At 36.5% G+C, this 23,464-nt stretch overlaps 2 protein-coding genes across 2 annotated transcripts; both read left to right on the plus strand.

Moving 5' to 3' along the window:
• The first annotated feature begins 1,281 nt into the window (after positions 1-1,281).
• LOC129405776 (olfactory receptor 4C15-like) lies at positions 1,282-2,217 on the plus strand. Its single transcript, XM_055143167.1, has one exon. It carries the CDS (start codon positions 1,282-1,284, stop codon positions 2,215-2,217), a length of 936 nt encoding a protein of 311 aa, XP_054999142.1.
• Positions 2,218-16,527: 14,310 nt separating this feature from the next.
• LOC129405696 (olfactory receptor 4C15-like) lies at positions 16,528-17,463 on the plus strand. The gene has a single exon (XM_055142787.1). The coding sequence runs from the start codon at positions 16,528-16,530 to the stop codon at positions 17,461-17,463; it is 936 nt and encodes a 311-aa protein (XP_054998762.1).
• The last annotated feature ends 6,001 nt before the right edge of the window (positions 17,464-23,464 follow it).

The following is a 23,464-nucleotide window of genomic DNA, read 5'->3' on the forward strand; positions in this document are numbered from 1 at the left end:
CTTTACTTTAAATAATTAGTAACAATCAACACATGAATATTCGTTGTGGTAAATGTATACTAATAAAACAGCATTTTCCTAGGGGTTGTGCTCTTTTAAAAACATAAATAAGTCATCTTAAATACTCTATATAATTTAATATTCACAAAATTAGTGAGAAAAGTATGAGTTTTAAAATACTTTGAATTTGATGCATTTTTCCTATTTTATTTGTAGATAAGTTATACTGCTTATCAAAGATGTCAAAAATGGTTCCTTTCATACTCTAATACAATGCTTAACACAACTAATGAATAATTGTTCCTCAAAACTGAAAATCAGATGTGAATTCTAATTTTTAATTTTCTATTCTCTTTTTAAAAATGATTTATTGAGGTAGTATGGGTGACAATAGTTTCTATAGTATTGTTTGTTTCTGATAATGCTATTTAAACCACTCTACCACCATGGTTTCATTAACCCTCCACTGTCCCATCTCCCTCGCACCCTTGATGAGAAGATTTAGGCAGGATACAATTGATATATTAAAACCCTTAACAATATGCAAGTTGAAGAAATCATAAAGACCATAATCAACAATCCAGTGCAACATTATGCTTCATGGGGATAAGTTAAAGGCTTTCCAGTAATATGTACATTTGCACCACTACTACCTAAGATTTTTTTATTGATTCTTAACTACAAGAAGGCAAGAAAAATAGCTAAAGTGCTAAATGCTTCAAATTATTACTATTGACAAATGATATCGTATTGTAAATCAAGAACTCACAATGTCATCAAAACAGTAGAAGTAAAAAGTTGATAAAATAAAGTGTCAGGCTACAAATTAAGTGTGTATGTATGTTGCATGCTTATATGTGAATAAAATATAGAAAAGAAGGAGGAAATAAAAAGAATGATCATGTATCAAACACTCATAAATCAAAAAACTAAAAGGATCACTCTTTATAATTCATTAGATAAATTAAATTTTAAATAATTAGAATTGACTATTGACAAAAATATTACTTCTTAACATTTTCACATAAGATTGTGAAAATTAAGGCTTTCTGATACAAGTTAATAGCATGTTCTCCATCACATATGACAAACTGTTTTACACCACCTCGTTTTACAATTTTCTAATGTTGAACCTCATAATGTAGAGAATTTATGATAATTTACCCAAGAATGAAATATATTGTTGGTATACATGTTATTGAAAGATGTGCTGTGTGCATTTTATTCTTTTGCAGATACTATACGCCTGCTCTGGTAGCTTAGATCTTCTCCTGGGAATTCATGAAAAACCAAAGTTTTGTAACGGAATTTGTCATCCTGGGACTCTCACAGAATCCAGATGTTCAGAAAATAATATTTGTTATATTTCTGTTTGTCTACATTGCAACGGTCGGTGGCAATCTGCTGATTGTGGTGACCATCCTGAGCAGTCCACAGCTCTTGAGCTCCCCCATGTACTTCTTCCTGGCTTTCCTATCCTTCCTGGATGTGTGCCTCTCCTCTGTCACTGCCCCCAAAATGATTGCTGACCTTCTCTATGAAAAGAAAACCATCTCCTTTGGAGGCTGTATGACCCAGCTCTTTTTTGAACACTTTTTTGGTGGGGCAGAGATGATCGTCCTCACAGTCATGGCCTATGACAGGTATGTGGCCATCTGCAAGCCTTTACACTATTCTACCATTATGACCTCAAGGCTCTGCGACATTTTGATTGTTGTGGCCTGGACTGGGGGACTTCTTCATTCGACTATCCAAATTGCCTTTACTTCCCAGCTGCCCTTCTGTGGCCCCAATATCATCGATCATTTCGCGTGCGACTTGTTCCCATTACTGAAACTGGCCTGCACTGATACTTACGTGTTTGGTCTCTTAGTGGTGGCCAACAGCGGATTCATCTGCATCCTAATCTTTTCCCTGTTGCTTGTGTCTTATGGGGTCATCTTGTTCTCTCTGAGAAGTCACAGCACTGAAGGACAGAGGAAAGCCCTCTCCACCTGTGGCTCTCACATTGCTGTTGTGGTTATGTTGTTTGTCCCGTGTATAATTGAGTACACACGACCTCCATCTGCTTTCTCTTTTGATAAAATGGTGGGGTTATTCTACGCCACGCTAACTCCTCTGTTCAATCCCTTAATTTATACTTTCAGGAATAAGGAGGTGAAAAATGCTATGAGCAGATTGTGGCAAAGATTAATGGTTCTGTCTGACAAAAGGTAACTTATTAAGTACAGAAAATAAAGTTTCTTCTAAAATATAAAATCCTCTGGGTGTAAACTTCATGTAGCTGTTTATTTGGAAGAAGGCAATGAAACAGACAACGCAAGTATAAAGGGTTAGTGGAAGTGTTTTCATTATCTTGAAAATCGCTTCAGATTTCTTATTAAAAGTTAGAACTGAATTGCTCCCATATTTAAAATTAAGTCATTAGAATAATTAACATAAAGTATTCTTCAGCGGTTTGCCATCTGTGTTATAATTAAAATTCCTTTGTGAGTTTGGCTAAATATCATTAAGTATTAGGAACTAAACTTAACTTTAAAAAAATTTTTTTTTTTAATTTTTGGGTCACAACCAGCAATGCACAGGGATTACTCCTACCTCTGCACTCAGGAATTACTTTGGCAGTCTTGGGAGACCATATGGGATGCTGTGAATCGAACCCGGGTCATCCTCGTGAAAGATAAACACCCTACCCGCTGTGCTATTGCTCCAGCCCCAAACTTAACTTTTCTAAAGAGATGATTTTTATATTTAGACATCTAGGGAGTTTTAAAGTTTCAAAATATTCTGTATCATATATCCTGCAAAGGAGTCTGATTGAACCTTCTCTGCTCTGTTTAACTGCTTAAGTATTCATTGAGTACATTTATCCAATAAAGATTCTGCTAGTTTGATATTTATAAACCTTTTCTAGATTTAGCACAGAGTTCAATTTCTTCTCAAGAACATCTTATCTCACATAGCATAGTTAATTTGGCCACCAGGACTTTAAGTCAGCTTTGTAAAAGTTTCTAATAATAACCTTGTTTGAAAAATTTGAACTATGTTGTATTTTTGTAGAAAACAGAAAATTGCATGTAATTTCTAATTCTAGTTTCTAAAAGACTTTTGAAAACTCATTTTAATTTTCACAATACTTTTTTTTAATTTGCACCCAAATAACAATACACTAGGTACTTGTCACTTGTCATCCCGTTGCTCATCGATTTGCTCTAGTGGGCACCAGTAATGTCTCCATTCATCTCTGTCTCACGCTAGTATATAGCCCAATGACATCTGCTTGCCATTGGAACATGAAGAGAATCAAAACATCCGTTCAGGGTCTTGATGAAGAAGTCCAACCATCTTGTAGGTGGGCGGCCAGGCATTCTTTTGACATTTGGTGGAATCCAGTCAGTAATAGCTCTAGTTCACCGGTCGTCTTCAAATCACATTTGTACTTGGTCTTCTGTGCTTGCACCATCAGGTCATCAATGGATGCTTCTGATACCAGAGAACATGCGTTGAAAGTGCAGACAATCATTTAGTCCTTCTTCATTTTGGCAGCCTAATTCAGCTAAGAGATTTTAGCAGCCTCTCTATGTCTGTCTTTCTCAATGCTGCTATATTTGTGGCTCTTTTAGGGTCCAAGGAATGAGGTCCATTATCGTTACCGTTTTTGGCGTATTGAATTGTCATGGATAGTCAGGCTCTGCTGCGCAGGTGGGAGGCTTTTGGGGTGACCTCTAATCTCCCTTACAGGTGCTCCCAGTTTTTTGGTCCATTGGTATATTGTAACCAAGAATTTGCATGCTGACAAACATGCCACACACCATGTGCATGGACGTGCTGCTCACGTTCCCAGATAATTTAGATAATTATACAGATAATTTATAATTATATAGATAATTTAGGCTATATTGTATGGACATATCATAAAGCAAAAATAGCAAGGGAATGTTGTACAAGTTTATTTTTCAGCTTAAGATAGAATCTGAAATTTCTAAAATGTCAACGGACCAAGGCTTTAGAGACAATATAGCAGGAAGGGCATTTGCCTCCAATGCAACTGAATCCAGGTTTAATCCTTACCAACCAACATGGGCCCTGATCTCAGCCCCATCCAGGAGTATTCCCTGTGTTCTGAGTCCAGGAAAACCCATGAAAACAGCTTTGTATGGCCAAATATCCAGATGAAAAACAATTCAACATATCAGAATAAAAATTGAGTTTTTCAAAAGTGGTGATAGTGTATACTTTGAAGTCCATATTCCCAAATTTTCACAATGTGAAGAAATTATGGCTGAATCCAGCCACAGAAGGTGTGGTGTTTAACTGAACTGAAACAGGCTTATGGCCTTGTACTGCTTTCCTCTGCTTATGGCCTCAAATCTTCACTTGATTATTAAATTGAAACATGGCATTATCTGGCTCTTCTGGTTGCACATTATCTTCCTGTCAATTCACCTCACAACATCCTGTTTTAACATAAAGGTTGATTTAATGGAGATCACCTATGATTTTTCGAAAATAATGCTTGTTGTTCCTCTTCTCCTGACATTTTTAGATCAGTTTTTCCCAACAGGGGCCCATACTGTGCTCTATATCATATAGAGATATCCTATAGTACTATGGGTATCTAAAATGATTTAGACAAGATTATATGGCATCTAAGTTATATTCCATCTAATAAAGGGTGTTTCGATTGGGATGCTAGTATTGTAGACTTCGAGGTATAGTGTGGCCATGTGTGGCCATACTCTCCAGAAAATCCAGAATATTTAACTGGATGTTCCAGCTGCAATAATGGTGCAGGATGTTTGGGTATGAGTGAGATTGTCAAAACTTTGGCAGGGGGAAAACTTGTCTTACTCTCTTACAAACATTGTCCTGGAGGTCTCAGCAGGACTGGGTATCACAGAAATTTTAGCTGCTAGTTGATCTCCTTTGAGATTTAATTATGAGCCTCTGAAACGTGGCAGGTAATTGAACTTAAAGGCAGAGGCAGTGGATCATGGGTCCAGTACCAGGTAAATACAGGTAGGTGGGAGGTGGTTGTACATCTCGACTTCATTGAGGCCCAGAGTTTGGGACCATAAAATCCATCGTGTACCAAAAATGTTCATCAGGTTAGCTTCTCTGTGGAACTCAGTGAGGCAGTGGAATCCACCCAGAGTCATGGCAACAATTGTTGGGGTGTGGGTCCAGCTTTTGGGATTTTGATAGGGTGGAAATGGGCCCAACTCCCACCAGAGACCTTGAAACAGTACCACAGAAGACTTAACTAACAAAAACAGCTGTGATAACCCCCAGATAAGGACTTCATATATCCATGGCAAAATAGAGAAATTTTCACAAATTTTCTTTTACTGAAGCATTTTTTGATCATTCCTTTAACCAGTTACATGTAACAAGCAATATATAATAATTTATCATGGGCTTGGGGGCTGTTGCGATAGCACAGCGGCCAGGGCGTTCGCCTTGCACGCAACCGCCCTTGTTCGATTCCTCTGTCCCTCTTGGAGATCCAGCAAGTTACCGAGAGTATCTTGTCTGCAAGGCAGAACCTGGCAAGCTACCCAGGGTGTATTCAATATGCCAAAACCAGTAGCAAGAAGTCTCACAATGGAAACCTTACTAGTGCCCGCTCGAGCAGATCAATGAACAATGGACGTCACTGCTACAGTGCTAGCAAGAGAGCAAACGTTACATTTCTAACCAATCACCCAGGTACACGTACTGGAGTGCTAGAATTGTAGACTTTAAATGAATGGCATGGCCATGAATTTGGCCATGCACTCTAGAAAAATCCAGAATATTTAACTAGGCAGTCCATCTGGGGCACTGTGGCAGATGTTGGGATCTGAGTACAGTGGGGCTTTTAAGGGATGGAAACTTGAGTCATACTCCTTTAAATTAAACCCAGAAATGACATCCAGGAGAGTACATCAAAGAAATTTTGGCCCCTATTGATTTCTTTGGAGATTTGATTATGAGTCTCTGAAACAGGACAGGTAGATGAGCCTACATGGCAGTGGGGGTGAAATGTGGTGGCTACCGACATTTTGGGAAGTACAGGAGGTGGGGGAGGTTGTGCATCTCGACTCCAAAAAGGCTGAGATATTTCAGTCAAAAAATCCCTGGTTTACCTGAAATATTTAAAAAAGTTTCCCACTTTGTAATATAGCATGTAAAATGATGGATGTTGTATTTGAGCATTCTGAATTTCATAGAACTATAGGCTTATCATTTAACTAGATCACACTCAATGATCTACACCTTTGGCTCAGAGTCAGTTTTTTAAATTTGTATTATGTTTACTAATTTGAAAGATTTGCAAGCAGAAAATGAGTGATATATCAGTATCTATAGGACAGCATGTGTGAAATAATTCACACTCAATAAATATTTGTTACTGGAAACAATTATTTGGGGAAGTGGCTGACAAAAAAATTTAATAATAAAATATATTTTTAAAAACCAAAGGATCATTTTATTTATTTGTTTGTTTGTTTATTTATTATTGCTTTTCGGATTACACCCAGCTATCTTCAAGGGTTACTCTTGGTTCTCACTCCGGTATTACTCATGGTGGTGCTTGGGGGACCATATGGGATGCTGAGGATTGAACCCCAGTTGGCTGCAGTTAAGGCAAATGCCCTACTCACTGTAATATTGCTCTGGCCCCCATCTTGTTTTAATTTTTATTTTCACATTAAATATGAATTGGAAATGAAGCACACGCGTTATTTTGTGTTAATTCTCTGTTAGCACTCATTCTTTATTAAGCTCTCCTTAACTGTAGGATGACATACTTTGTCCTTTCCGACCCTTTGCCTCAAGGAGCTCATCCCAGTTTTTCAGAAGTATAGGCTTACCCCAGTCACACCCATCAAGGTGTTCTTGAGTCACTCCCATACCTTTGTTTAGCGGTAATCACTCCTCTATGCTCTCTTCCCCAAAACAGTTAATCAGCATTCCCCTAATCTGACTCTGCTAATTTGTAAGGTCAGACCTTCCTAGGACACTGAATATTATAATATTGCCTTTCTCCTCTCCTTATGCCTTTTGAATAATTTACTTTAAAGCAATGTCCTTTTTGTATAGACAGAAGAAGACAATATTATGCTCTTGTAACTTGGGACTTAATTGGCTTCGAATATAATTCATTCCCAGGCATCTTCTTTCTCCACTTAAGCCTCAGTTGCCCTCAGTTCCTAGCACCCCAAAAGCAAGGTCCCAATGAGGGATGGGACGGATCCAGGGCAGGCCGTGAGTTATGTGCTACCTGGCATCGAGATGGGCCTGGCAAAAGTGCCTAATTCTTAACTAAAAGTTAAGAGTTTGATCATAGACAAATGCTGTCATGATCTAAAAATAATGACGAGACTAGGACCCTGCTAGGAATAGGAAAGACTGATCCTGCCTGAGCACTGTAGTCTAAGATCGAGATGGCCCCAGGAGAGCAATTCTATAAGCTTTAATGCATCTCTTATTGTGTCCATACAAAAGGATTAATATTATGAATTCTTATATGTTTGCTGGATAAGGAGAGGAGAAACACACTCATGGGACTCCGCCCTTGGGTGGATCCTCCTGCTGAAAGAGAATCAGTCCTAGGAGAAGCATCCCCCCATGGGAAAGGAATCTCACCCCTATTGATGGTGACCACACCTATGTGTAAGCCCCAACCCCCTCATGCTGTAAGAGTGGTTGGGGGGCCAGATCCAGAGATACTGAGAGAGATCAAGAGCTGGGAGAGAAGCAGAGAGAGAAAATGAAATGAACTGATCGAGCAACCAGTTTTGCCTTCTTCCTTCTGCTGCCTGCCCTTGACCGAGAGCACACAGCTGTGCCAGAGCACCAAACGTGGGCGGTGAGACAGAGCTGCTCGGAGAGCCCTTGAGTGCACACGCCCCTTGGCGTGCTTTAGTTTTTGACACTTAACCAGACATTTAAAAAAAAAATCTCTTTCCACTATAGTCTTTTAGATGTCAGATGATATGTAAAGAATACTAAGTAAGAACATTGTGACTCAACTGATGCACCCAATTTACAGAAGTTGGACTTAATATTTTAACACAGAGTCCTATCAAATAGCACATGGAAGGAAACCAAGGGTGACAAGTGGCTTCTAACAGTTTTTCAATTACAAAATTGCGTTTCATGTCATAAATGCATATGATGTCACAAGTAGCTTTCTATTCGTGACTCAAGTTGATAACATTTATTCAAATGCAAGAACTCTATGTGTTTTGTGTTAGTTGTTCATCTCCCCTCAGAGGAACTCAATCTGCAGAAAAACAGAAAATAAAGCAATGCGTTAATCAAAGAAGGTAGAAATACAAATTTCTTATGAATCCCATTAACATAGAGATTAAAGTTGAAATATTTAGATAGCCAATGAGCTGTTGTGAGTAATGAGTAGACCTAGAATCTGAATAGACTATAACTCTACTTCGTTGGCATTTGGAATATTGATGGTCAATCTGTTCATTTGCTAGGAATTCTGAACTTCTAGATCCAAAATTCATGTTGTACTATCATATAAAATTCTTTGTAACTGGACTGGAGAAATAGTACTGTGTGCAAGTAGTTGCCCTGCATGCTGCCAAGCTGTGTTTTATCCTGACCACCACATGTGATCCCCAATCCCTGGCCTGGAGTCATCCCTGAGCACTACTTAATGTGGCAAATATATATATATATACATATATATATACATATATATATATAAATTTCCTTCTATCACTATATATGAATACTAAGTCAAACCTACTGATAATAATTATTACTGTATCACTGTATCACTGTCATCCCGTTGTTCATCGATTTGCTCGAGCAGAAGCCATTAACATCTCCATTCATCCCTGTCACATGCTAGTGTAGCCTGATGACATACTGGGGGTTCTTTGAGGGTCAGAGTAGTGAGACCATTATTGTTACTCTTTTTGGCATATTCAGTATGCCATGGATTGCTTGCCAGGCTCTGCAAATAATATTATGCTCAGAAAGTTCTGAGTTATAAAATAGTATACGGAATAATATTGTAGCACACTGAATAATATTGAATCACTAAAATGATTATCAAAATATGAAGAAATAGAGCGAATAAAAAATTAATCCATGCCACCTTTGAAATTTATAAGATAGGCAATTGGAAATATAAAAGTCTATCAAGGAAATGAATTTTTATTTAGGCATCGGTCACAGTACTAATACAGAGAAATATTTAACAATCAGTAAAAAAACATGATTTTCTGACAATCATACTTTCTCTTATATGAAGAATGTTTCATGTTTACACATTTATGTTTATAGGTAATAGGAATTGTTAGTCAAATTCTGCCTATCTCAAACAAATGTCATGAAATAATTATTTTTCCAACTGATATTCTTTATTTAGAGAGAATATATTGTTCAATGATAGCAAGAGTGTATTTATGGTGTGATTCTTAATTTCCTGTTGCTCAGAATAGTTACACTATGGTTTAGTTAACTGATAGAATTTTGGGAGGTGTCTTGGGCTTACTTATGAATATAGAATATCATGTTTGAGAAAGAAGGACTTGGGTGCTTGACATGAAGGTCCGTTCCTACCAATAGAAATCTAAGATTCAAGCAAGCTAAGAAGATACAACTTTAGAATGTAGGTGCTTGAGTTTAAATTCTACCTTTCCTTTTTCTCAGCTGATAGCTTCTATAATTCTTAGCCGTATGAGTCATAAATGGGTACTATGAAAATAATATTTTCTTTAAAATTAAGTGAAATATTCCAAGGAATAACTCCACATACATTGTAAATTTTTAATAAATTAATCCTATCATCTATTATTGACTTTTGATAAACATAAAAATAACGCCAGAGATACAGTTCCACAGTAAATTCTTGCAAATCTAAAAAATCGTGAGTTTCTGAACTGAGATATTAAAACTTTGATTATCTATTAGAAATTTCAGGCTTATTCTGCAAATCCAATATATTTCACCCATAAATATCCAATGCTTTCTTCTGATGGGAATGAAAGCATCGTCAAAGAGAAATCGAGGAGCAATTATAAAACAGGTGTAAAGACTGAAAAATAAAAATCCTAATTACTTAGCTACATTAAAGTTGAGTAAGGTACCAAGCACTGAAGACCTTATTGTTTGGAAATTTCCACATTCCCAGGAGAATGAGAGAGAATTCTCTAGGTCCATAATTTCCCTGGTAAACCTCTTAAATGACATTCAGAAATCGGAGGCAATTTGGGTTTCTTTATCCCCACCCATCCCAAATCATGTTGAGAGCAGTGCTGCACAAGGAATGGAAAACACTCTCTAGTCTGTCAGTCAGAGATACTCGTAATTTTCCCCATAGAAGTAGTATTAGGACTGTGGAACAACCTTCACTTGTTGATCAGCCTCTGGATGGGCATTTATCCACAGAGAACAGGAGTTTGTCATCACCAGAACTTTCTAGAGACTAACACCGGGTGAGATGTATAATTTGAATTTTTGTGATTTCAGGAAGGATTAAAAACTGTGATATAGCACTTAAAACTGTAAGTATTGCCTCTCATTCTTCTGAATTAACTAAAATCACAGGCCTGTCATTTAATTGTGTGCATGAGAACTAGTCATAAACTTTTCTGAATCTGATTATACTTAAGAATATTTTATTATAGTTCCAAGTTCCGAGACTTTGAAAACACAAATAAAATAGCATATCTGTGTCAAAAAACAGCATTTGTGATATTATAAACAGTCATTAATATGTGGTATATGAAAACAAATATTCTGGGAGTGTGTTTGGAGTCACTGTTGTTAGAATAGCATGTCTTACTCTGTCTCAGCTCTCCATCAGCACTTCATTTATTCTTCCTATAGCTTTCTTTTATCAGGTAACACAAGTACTCTTTTCACTCAGGTGTTTGAGATTCGAGGAGCTATATAGAGACTGATACTAGGTGCACTGAGAAGCAAATACTTTTCACAGTTCATAGACTATTGATATGAAACATGCCATTGAGTATTTCACTAAAAGCCTAGTTGACTTGAAAAAGTGATGTATGTTACAAAGCGAGTCCTTCATTTAAAAAGAAAAAGTCCAATAAATTTTATAATTGTTATCAATATTGCAAATTTGATATTTGATATTTTGACAGAGGGTGAGATGTGTAATTTGTATTTTTGTGATTTCAGGAAGGATTAAAATTGTGATATAGTTCTTAAAACTATAAGTATTATTTTTCATGCTGAAGAATGGACTAGAATCACATAAAAAATTTTGACCTTTCTGTCCTCAATTGAACAGATATGTTTCAATGGAGGTAGTCTGAGATGCTTTTGTATTAGTTGCACAGTTTTGTTTTATTCTTTAAATAAACTCAGTCAGCATGAAGTCATAAATTTTAATAATGCATTTGTAAAAGTACTAGAAAAGGGGCCTGAGGAATAGCACAGCGGCTAGGGCATTTGCCTTGCAAACAGATGACCCGGGTTCAATTCTCATCATCCCATATGGTCACCTGAGCACTGTCAGGAGTAATTCCTTGAGTGCATGAGCAAGGAGTAACCCTTGTGCATCGCCGGGTGTGAACCAAAAAGAAATATATATATATATAAATATTAGAAAAACAGAGAGGAGAATTTAAAACTTACATCAATGTTAGTACACCAAATTTCTCAATATTCAGATAAACCCACACAACTCTACTTTGAGTAGAGAGAAGGATCAGAGAAGAGAATATAATTCCCAGATGATTATGAAAAGTACAAAGTACAGTGTTTAGGTAGATAGACAAATAAATAAACCTTTATTATGTTAAACAGTAATATTGAATCATATTTACAATGGGTTTAAGGAACATTCGACAGGGAAGAAAATAATGGAGTTTTATTATATTCTTTTAGAATGACTCACACCTGGTTTGTTCAGGAGCTTTCCTGCATTTCTTCTCAGGGATCACTCCCAGTACGGGGGGCCAGGTGGTGCCTCAAATTCAGCCTCCTGCACGCACTACAGTCTGTTGAGATGTCACTATGCTCCAAGCCACACTAATTCCTTAAATCTACTACGAATTTTCCTATAATTTTGAAAATTGCACCCACTTAAAGGTGAAAACTGAAATTTGTACTAAGAGTCATTACATTATTAAAAAAGTATTTTGTTGCCACAATCATCAGAAAGAAATTCTTGGCTGTGGGGTTACCATGGAGGTCAATTACAAGGTCAGATCCCCAAGAGATCCCTGAGTCTAGAGATAATGGCCAGGAGGAGCACTGAGACACACACAGCGCTTTCAGGAGTTGAAATGGGAACAAAAGACTGTAGAATTTTCTATGGCAATCAGGATTGGAATATGCTTCTTCCTAGAGGAGTATGTAGGGCTAAATTGATATCACTGTGAATTTTGAGGATAGGAACCTTAGATAAAAGAAGTAACATTTTGTATAAAGTTTCCAATAATTAAACCATTCATTATAAAATTGTACAGTACGTTAGCATGTTAGTTCCAAGTACTTAAACTAATTATTCTGGATAGAAAACAAGACAAGGGCTGGAGTGATAGTGCAGCAATTAGGGGTTTCCTTTGCACTTTGCAACACTGGGTTTGGTCCACAGAATTTCATAGGATCCCCTGAGCCCTGCCAGGAATAATTCCTGAGCAAAGAGCCAGAAAAAAATTCTGAGCACCACTGAGTGTGGCCCCCAAGTAAAAGCAGAATAAAATGAAAAAAAAGTAGAAGATTATAGTTACATCTGATCTCCTTCTCTTGAGCTTTTTGAGGATGAGAAATATGAATGATGTGTTAACAATTGTATTTAAGAATATATTATTCTTGGGGCTGGAGTTATAGCACAGCGGGTAGGGCATTTGCCTTGCATGCGGCCGACCGGGTTCAATTCCCAGTGTCCCATATGGTCCCCTGAGCGCCGTCAGGGATGACTCCTGAGTGCAGATCCAGGAGTAACCCCTGTGCAGAGCCAGGTGTGACCCAAAAAGCAAAAAAAAAAAAAAAGAATATATTATTCTTCGGCTGCATTAAAATTTCAAATATCTTCTGACTGTAGATTAATCACCAGTATATGAAAATTTATATTAATTTCTGATGAATATCTTCCAATATTACCAAAACAAATTTGTCAAATTATGAGATAATAATTTTCTTTTCTTTCTCAATAAAATATCCTGTTGTATTCACAGATCCTTATCTTTTCATATAACATCTCTATTCCTGTTCTAGAATTCAGTACCAGGTGTGGACAATCATCCCCCACCAAAAATAAACCCAAGGTCGGGAGAGTCCTCTGGGTATCAATAAAACAGTGAAATTAAATAATGTTGATAACTGATTTTTATTTACATTAAAATTCTGAATAATCACGTCCATTATGTTTCTCAGGTAGGCAGTATTCCTAAATAGTGACTGCACAATTAGTTCCCGAACCATCTATAATTCATCACCAGCTAACAAAGGATGCCTGCTGATTGGCTCTATGAATGATCACGCCTCTGCTATTAATGCTCTTTCTCTTTATGATATTTTTCAATGAAATTAATATAAAAATGAATGCTATCTTACTTGAAAAAAAGTGAGTGACACCTTCAAATCCAGGGGATTCAGGGTACTAGTAATTTATCTTAACATTATTAAGACTTTTGCAAATCTTACATGATTTTTAAGCTCTGTATCTGCCTATATCCAAAAAATTATATGATTTTCATAAATAAGTGACTAGAAAATATACTTAAAATCTGTAGTCATGATGAAACATAAGTTACAAATAAATTCATTTTCATTTTCTCTGTGTCCCTAGCTTTGGGATGTATTGACACTATCTCTTTTGGAAATACATTTGTTTTAGCATGTATTTTCTTATTTTTTCTCACAAGATAATTTTATAAAAGTTATTCTAATTAAAAGAATTGCAAAATTATGGGGCTGGAGCGATAGCACAGGGGGTAGGGCATTTGCCTTGCACGCAGCCGACCCGGGTTCAAATCCCAGCATCACATATGGTCCCCTGAGCACCGCCAGGAGTAATTCCTGAGTGCAGAGCCAGGAGTAACCCCTGTGCATCGCCAGGTGTGACCCAAAAAGCAAAAAAAAAAAAAAAAAAAAAAAAGAATTACAAAATTAGAATATGTAGACCTGAAACTTTAAGTCATTTGCTCCATGATATAATAGAAATGCATAGAGGAGACTAGTTTAGAAGATAGGTGTGTTTGAATCTGATGCTCTCAATTAAATCAAAAGCAGCTAATAGCATAAAGCTTTATTAACATTGTTTTATTTGACCATTATACTTGATATTCATGAGATGATGAAAGCACAATTGTGATAATAATATACCCTTACTTATATATTAAATATAGAAGATGTGTATACTAATATCCATATAAATGTAACACCTCTTGCTGTGTGTGTTAACACAATCATTCTTAGATGCTGTTTGAGTCTATGGAAAATGAAGTGTTTTAGTAATTTTCTGGACAAGCAAAGGGAAAGTTTTCCAGGTTTGTAAGTCAGAGAGGATGGCAACCTCTATTGGTTAAGGGCATTCTATCGTAGGTAACATTTTGCATATTCTAATTATGGATAATGAATGGAAATCATGCTCACATTAATTCTGTGTTATGCACTCACAAGCTATCTATGAAAACTATATTTCACAAGATATTGTATTAATTTGAAATAGATGTTTCTCTGGAGATTCTGCTCGATAAAGGTGAACAGCTCTTATCTTTTATTTTTAATTCAAATTTGATTTCTGGCTTTGGGACCACACTTGATGGTGCTCAGGGCTTATACATGGTTCTGTACTGAGGGACCATATTGGAAGTGCACCAGGATTATATGTAATGCCAGACAGACAGGTTAGTCCAGTGCAAAGCAAGTGTCCTACCTGCTGCACTATCTCTCTGGAACCAATTTTTTTTCTTTTACAGAATAAGTTTTCTCTAGTAAAGAGAGGATAATAAGATAAAACAGAGACTGTTTATAGGTGATTCTGATAGAATAATGGCTCTTACTGGCATCATTGAATTTAAAATTTGCATGGTAATGGTACATATTTTTAATTAATTCTATACTTTACTTTAAATAATTAGTAACAATCAACACATGAATATTCGTTGTGTAAATGTATACTAATAAAACAGCATTTTCCTAGGGGTTGTGCCTTTTAAAAACATAAATAAGTCGGGGCTGGAGAGATAGCACAGCGGGTAGGGCGTTTGCCTTGCACGCGGCCGACCCGGGTTCAAATCCCAGCATCCCATATGGTCCCCTGAGCATGGCCAGGGGTAATTCCTGAGCGCAGAGCCAGGAGTAACCCCTGTGAATCGCCAGGTGTGACCCAAAAAGCAAAAAAAAAAAAAAAACCATAAATAAGTCATCTTAAATACTCTATATAATTTAATATTCACAAAATTAGTGAGAAAAGTATGAGTTTTAAAATACTTTGAATTTTGATGCATTTTTCCTATTTTATTTGTAGATAAGTTATACTGCTTATCAAAGATGTCAAAAATGGTTCCTTTCATACTCTAATACAATGCTTAACACAACTAATGAATAATTGTTCCTCAAAACTGAAAATCAGATGTGAATTCTAATTTTTAATTTTCTATTCTCTTTTTAAAAAAGATTTATTGAGGTAGTATGGGTGACAATAGTTTCTATAGTATTGTTTGTTTCTGATAATGCTAGTTAAACCACTCTACAACCATGGTTTCATTAACCCTCCACTGTCCCATCTCCCTCGCACCCTTGATGAGAAGATTTAGGCAGGATACAATTGATATATTAAAACCCTTAACAATATGCAAGTTGAAGAAATCATAAAGACCATAATCAACAATCCAGTGCAACATTATGCTTCATGGGGATAAGTTAAAGGCTTTCCAGTAATATGTACATTTGCACCACTACTACCTAAGATTTTTTTATTGATTCTTAACTACAAGAAGGCAAGAAAAATAGCTAAAGTGCTAAATGCTTCAAATTATTACTATTGACAAATGATATGGTATTGTAAATCAAGAACTCACAATGTCATCAAAACAGTAGAATTAAAAAGTTGATAAAATAAAGTGTCAGGCTACAAATTAAGTGTGTATGTATGTTGCATGCTTATATGTGAATAAAATATAGAAAAGAAGGAGGAAATAAAAAGAATGATCATGTATCAAACACTCATAAATCAAAAAACTAAAAGGATCACTCTTTATAATTCATTAGATAAATTAAATTTTAAATAATTAGAATTGACTATTGACAAAAATATTACTTCTTAATATTTTCACATAAGATTGTGAAAATTAAGGCTTTCTGATACAAGTTAATAGCATGTTCTCCATCACATATGACAAACTGTTTTACACCACCTCGTTTTACAATTTTCTAATGTTGCACCTCATAATGTAGAGAATTTATGATAATTTACCCAAGAATGAAATATATTGTTGGTGTACATGTTATTGAAAGATGTGCTGTGTGCATTTTATTCTTTTGCAGATACTGCCTGCTCTGGTAGCTTAGATCTTCTCCTGGGAATTCATGAAAAACCAAAGTTTTGTAACGGAATTTGTCCTCCTGGGACTCTCACAGAATCCAGATGTTCAGAAAATAATATTTGTTATATTTCTGTTTGTCTACATTGCAACGGTCGGTGGCAATCTGCTGATTGTGGTGACCATCCTGAGCAGTCCACAGCTCTTGAGCTCCCCAATGTACTTCTTCCTGGCTTTCCTATCCTTCCTGGATGTGTGCCTCTCCTCTGTCACTGCCCCCAAAATGATTGCTGACCTTCTCTATGAAAAGAAAACCATCTCCTTTGAAGGCTGTATGACGCAGCTCTTTGTTGGACACTTTTTTGGTGGGGCAGAGATAATTGTCCTCACAGCCATGGCCTATGACAGGTATGTGGCCATCTGCAAGCCTTTACACTATTCTTCCATCATGACCTCAAGGCTCTGTGGCATTTTGATTGGAGTAGCCTGGACTGGGGGACTTCTTCATTCCACTATCCAAATTGCCTTTACTTCCCAGCTGCCCTTCTGTGGCCCCAATATCATTGATAATTTCGCATGTGACTTGTTCCCATTACTGAAACTGGCCTGCACTGATACTTACGTGTTTGGTCTCCTCGTGGTGGCCAACAGCGGGTTCATCTGCATCCTAATCTTTTCCATGTTACTTGTGTCTTATGGGGTCATCTTGTTCTCTCTGAGAAGTCACAGCACTGAAGGACAGAGGAAAGCCCTCTCCACCTGTGGGTCTCACATTACTGTTGTGGTTATGTTGTTTGTCCCGTGCATATTTGAGTATGCACGGCCTCCATTTGCTTTCTCTTTTGATAAAATGGTGGAGATATTCTATACCATGCTAACTCCTCTGCTCAATCCTTTAATTTATACTTTCAGGAATAAGGAGATGAAGAATGCCATGACACACTTGAGTAAAAGATTAATAGTTCTGTCTGATAAAAAGTAATTTATTAAGTACAGAAAATAAAATTTCTTGTAAAATACAAAATTCTCTGGATGTACATTTTATGTAGCCATACTATTTGAAAGAATGCAATGAAATAGACAACCCAAGTATAAAAGGGTAGTGAAAATGTTTATATTATCTTGAAAATCACATCTGAATTCTTACTTAAAAGATATAGTTGCATTGAGCCCATATTTAAAATCCAGTCCTTAAAAAAACATAAATAGTTCATCAGTGTTTGTCATTTGTGTTATCATTAAAATATCTTTGTTAGTTTATCTAAATAAGATTATGTATTAGGAACTTACCCTAACTTTTCTAAAGAGATGATTTTTATATTTAGACATCTATGGAGTTTTAAAGTTTCAAAATATTCCTTGTCATACATCCTGCAAAGGAGTCTGAGTGAACCTTCTCTGCACTGTTTATGGATTCATTGAGTGCATCTATCCAATAAAGATTCCGCTAGTTTGATATATATAAACCTTTTCTAGACTCAGCACAGAGTTCAATTTCTTCTCAAGGGCATCTTATCTCACATAACATAGTTAATTTGGCCACCAGGACCTTAAGACAGCTTTGTATAACTTATTAAATAACCTTGTTTGAAAAATTTGAACTATGTGGTATTTTTGTAGAAAAACAGAAAATAGTGTGTAGCTTCTAATTCTAGTTTCTAAAAGACTTTTGAAAACTCATTTTAATTTTAACAATCCTTTTTTTAATTTGCACCAAAATAACAATAGACTAATTACTTGTCACTTGTCACGTGTCATCCCATTGCTCATTGCTGATCCATTTGCTCGAGCTGGCGCCAGTAATGTCTTCACTCATTTCTGTCTCACGCTAGTATATAGCCCAATGGCATCTGCTCGCCAATGGAATATGAAGAGCATCAAAACATCCATTCAGGGTTCTGATGAAGAAGGCCAACCATCTCATAGGTGGGTGACAAGGCATTCTTTTTACATTCAGTGGAATCCAGTCGGAAACGGCTCTAGTCCAGGGATCATCTTCAAATCGCATTCGTACTTGATCTTCTGCACTTGCAACATCAGGTCATCCATGGATGCTTCTGATGCCAGCATACGTGCATTGAAAGTGCAGACAGTCATTTTAGTCCTTCTTCATTTTGGCAGCCTAATTCAGCCATCAGAATTTAGCATTCTTTCTGTGTTTGTCTTTCTCAATGCTGCCGAATTGGGGGCTCTTTCAGGGTCTGAGGAATAAGGCCCATTATTGTTACTGTTTTGTCATATCAAATTGTCATGGTTAATCAGGCATTGCATGTGGTGGGAGGCTTTCAGGGCAACCTCTAATCTCCCGTACAGGTGCTCTCAGGTTTTTGGTCAACTAGTGTGTTGTAATTAACAATCTGATTATGACAAACATGCCATACACCTTGTGCATGGATGTGCTGCTCATGTTTTGGGATCGTGTTTCACTATATCAAGCCATCTCATTCATCGATTTACTCAAGTAACATCTCCATTCGTCCCAGCCCTGAGATTTTAGCAGCCTCTTCTTACTCATTTTAATGAACTGAAACATGTCCCTGGATAATTTAGATAATTATATAGATAATTTAGACTGTATTGTACGCACATATCATAAAGCAAAAAATAGCAAGGGAATGTTGAACAACTTTATTTTTTAATTTGAGATAGAATGTGAAATTTCTAAAATGTCAACAGACTAAGTCATTAGAGACGGTAGAGCAGGAAAGTCACTTGCCTTCTATACAATCGAATCCAGGTTTGATCCTTACCAACACACATGGCCCCTGAGCTTTGCCCAGTCCAGGAGTACTCCCTGTGTTCTGAGTCCAGGGAAAACTCTGAAAACAGCTTTGTATGGCCCAACATCCGGATGAAAAACAATTCAACATATCAAAATAAAAATTGAGTATTTCAAAAGTGGTGATAGTCTGTACTTTGAAGTCCATATTCCACAATTGTCACAGTCTGTGAAGAAATAAGGGCTGAATCTAGCCACAGATGATGTGGTGTTTAACTGAACTGAAATAGGCTTCTGACCAAATAATGCTTTCCTGTGCTTATGGCCTCAAATCTTCACTGGATTATTAAATTGAAACATGGCATTATCTGACTCTTCTGGTTGCACATTATTTTCCTGTAAATTCACCTCACAAAATCTTGGTTTAACATAAGGGTTGATTTAATGGAGATCACCTTTGCTTTTTCTAAAATAATGTGTGTTGCTCCTCTTCTCCTGATACTTAGATCATTTTTTCCCAACAGGGGCCCATACTGTGCTCTATAGCATATAGAGGCATCCTATAGTACTATGGGTATCTAAAATCATTTACTTTTTGTGTCACACCTGGCGACGCTCAGGCATTATTCCTGGCTCTGCACTCAGGAACTACTCCTGGTGGTGCTTGGGGGACCATATGGGATGCTGGGAATCGAACCCAGGTCGGTCGCATGCAAGGCAAGTGGCCTACTCGCTATGCGATGGCTCCAGCCCTCTAAACTCATTTAGACAAGATTATATGGCATCTAAGTTAATTGCCATCCAATCAAGGGTGCCCCTATTGGGATGGTAGTATCGTAGACTTCGAGGTACAGTGTGGCCATGTGTGGCCATGTACTCCAGAAAATCCAGAATATTTATTTGTTTTTTAAATTTTTTTTATTGAGTCACCATGTGAAAAGTTACAACGTTTTCAGGTTTAAGTTTCAGTTATAAATTGCTCGAACACCCATCCCTTCACCACTGCACATATTCCACCACAAAAAATCACAGTATAGCTCCACCCCGTCCCCCAACACCCTAGCCCCCCCACCACACCTACACCCCCTTGCCTGTGTAACTGATAAATTTCACTTCACTTTCACTTTGATTGCATTCAATATTTCAACAAAACTCACTATTATTGTTTGGAGAGTCTCCCCCCTAAAGTCAGAACTGCTGAAAAGGAAGCATTTGATAATTTGTTTTCCATTGCTGAGAATGAAGAGGTATGAGGTCGAGTGACCGCACCTAGTGGCCTCACCGTTTTGGGTTTCTGTATTTTAGTATTTTATTAACTAAGTCCAGAGAAATAGCTGCCAGAAATTGCATCACTGCAAACTTGCACTTCTCAAGTATATTATATTCCACATATGAGTGCAATCTTTCTATGTCTGTCTCTTTCTTTCTGACTCATTTCACTCAACATGATACTTCCCATGTTGATCCATTTATATGCAAATTTCATGACTTCGTGTTTTCTGACAGCTACATAGTATTCCATTGTGTATATGTACCAGAGTTTCTTTAACCAGTCATCTGTTTGGGGGCACTCTGGGTTTTTCCAGATTCTAATCCAGAATATTTTACTGGATGTTCCAGCTGCAAGCATGGCGGTAGATGTTCGGGTGTGAGTGAGATTGTCAAAACTTTGGCAGGGGGAAAACTTGTCTTATCCCCTTATCAACATTGCCCTGGAGGTCTCAGCAGGACTGGGTATCCGAGAACTTTTAGCTGCTAGTTGATCTCTTTTGAGATATAATTATGAGTCACTGAAATGTGGCAGGTAAATGAGCTTAAAGGCAGAGGCAGAGGATCATGGGTGCGGCTACCAGGTAAATACAGGTAGGCGGAGGTGGTTGTGCATCTCAACTCCATTGAGGCCCGGAGTTTTGCATCATTTTGTGTTAATTCTCTGTTTGCACTCATTCTTTATTAAGCTCTCCTTAACCAGACATCTGAAAAAATCTCTTTCCACTGTAGTCTTTTAGATGTCAGATGAAATTTAAAGAATACTAAAGTAAGAACATTGTGACTCAATTGATGCATCCAATTTACAGAAGTTGGACTTAATATTTTAACACACAGTCCTATCAAATATCACATGGAAGGAAACCAAGGGTGAGAAGTGGTTTCTAACAGTTTTTCAATTACAAAATCGCATTTCATGTCATAAATGCATATGATGTCACAAATAGCTTTCTATTCGTGACTCAAGTTGATAACATTTATTCAAATGCAAGAACTCTATGTGTTTTGTGTTAGTTGTTCATCTCCCCTCAGAGGAACTCAATCTGCAGAAAAACAGAAAATAAAGCAATGCGTTAATCAAAGGAGGTAGAAATAGAAATTTCTTATGAATCCCATTAACATAGAGATTAAAGTTGAAATATTTAGGTAAACCAATGAGCTGTTGTAAGTAATGAAGGGATCTAGAATGTGAATAGACTATAACTCTACTTCGTTGGCATTTGGAATATTGATGGTCAATCTGTTGATTTGCTAGGAACTCTTAAATTCTAGACCCAAAATTCATGTCGCACTATCATGTAAAATTCTTTGTAACTGGACTGAAGAGATAGTACTGTGTGTAAGTAGTTGCCTTGCATGCTGCCAAGCTGTGTTTAATCCTTACCACCACATGTGATCCCCAAGCCCTGGCCCAGAGTCATCCCTGAGCACCACTTAATGTGGAATATACATATATATTCATTTCCTTCTATTACTATATATAGTTATTAATTCAAATCTACTGATAATAATTATCACTGTATCACTGTATAACTGTCATCCTGTTCATTGATTTGCTCGAGCAGATGCCAGTAACATCTCCATTCATCCTTATCGCATGCTGGTGTATCCTGATTGCATACTGGGCGCTCTTTGAGGGTCAGAGTAATGAGACCATTATTGTTACTCTTTTCGGCATATCGAGTACACCATGGATTGCTTGTCAGGCTCTTCAAATAATATTATGCTCAGAAATTTCTGAACTATAAAATAGTATACTGAATAATATTGCAGCACACTGAAAAATATTGAATCATTAAAATGATTGTAAAATATGAAGAAATAGAGCAAATGAAAAATTAATCCATGCCAACTACGAAAAATGAGATAGGCAATTAGAAATATAAAAGTCTATCAAGGAAATAAATTTTTATTTAGGCTTCAGTCACAGTTCTAGTACAGAGAAATATTTAGTGATCAGTAAAAAAAATCATGATTTTGTGACAATCATGCTTTCTCTTATATGAAGAATATTTCATATTTGAGTACTGATGTTTATAGATAATAGGAACTGTTAGTGAAATTCTGCCTATCTCGGAGAAATGTCATGAAATAATTATTTTTCCTACTGGTACTCTTTATTTAGAGAGAAATATATTGTTCAATGACAGAAAGAGTATATTTATGGTGTGATTCTAAACCATATATTTATGGTGTGATTCTAAACCATATTACACTATGGTTTAGTTAACTAATAGAATTTTTGCAGGGGTCTTGGGCATAATTATAAATACAGAATATCATGTATGAAAAAGGACTTGGATGCTTGACATGAAGGTCAGTTCCTACCAATAGAAATCTAAGACTCAAGCAAGCTAAGAAAATAAAACTTTGGAACGTAGGTACTTTGAGTTTAAATTCTAACTTTACTATTTATTAGCTGAATAGCTTCTATAATTCTTAGCTGTATTAGTCGTAAATGGGTACAATGAGAATAATATTTTCTTTAAAATTAAGTAAAATATTTCATGGAAAAATTCATACACATTGTAAATTTTTAATAAATTTATCTTATCATCTATTGTTAACTTTTGATAAAAATAGAAATATGCCAGAGATACAGTTCCACAGTACATTCTTGCAAATCTAAAAAATTGTGAGATTCTGAACTGAGATATTAACACTTTGATTATTAGAAATTTCAGGCTTATTCTGCAAATCCAATATATTTCACCCATAAATATCCAATGCTTTCTTCAGATGGGCATGAAAGCATCTTCAAAGAGAAATCTAGGAGCAATTATAAAACAGGTGTAAAGAATGATAAATAAAATTCCTAATTAGTTAAGTACATTAAGTTGAGTAAGGTACCAAGCACTGAAGACGATGTTGTTTGGAAATGTTCACATTCCCAGGAGAATGTGAGGGAATTCTATAGGTCCATAAATTCCCTGGTAAACCTCTTAAATTACATTTGGAAATCCGAGGTAATTTGGGTTCCTTTATCCGCACCCAT

Source organism: Sorex araneus, chromosome 6 (assembly GCF_027595985.1).
Source record: "Sorex araneus isolate mSorAra2 chromosome 6, mSorAra2.pri, whole genome shotgun sequence".
Classification (NCBI taxonomy): Eukaryota; Metazoa; Chordata; class Mammalia; order Eulipotyphla; family Soricidae; genus Sorex; species Sorex araneus.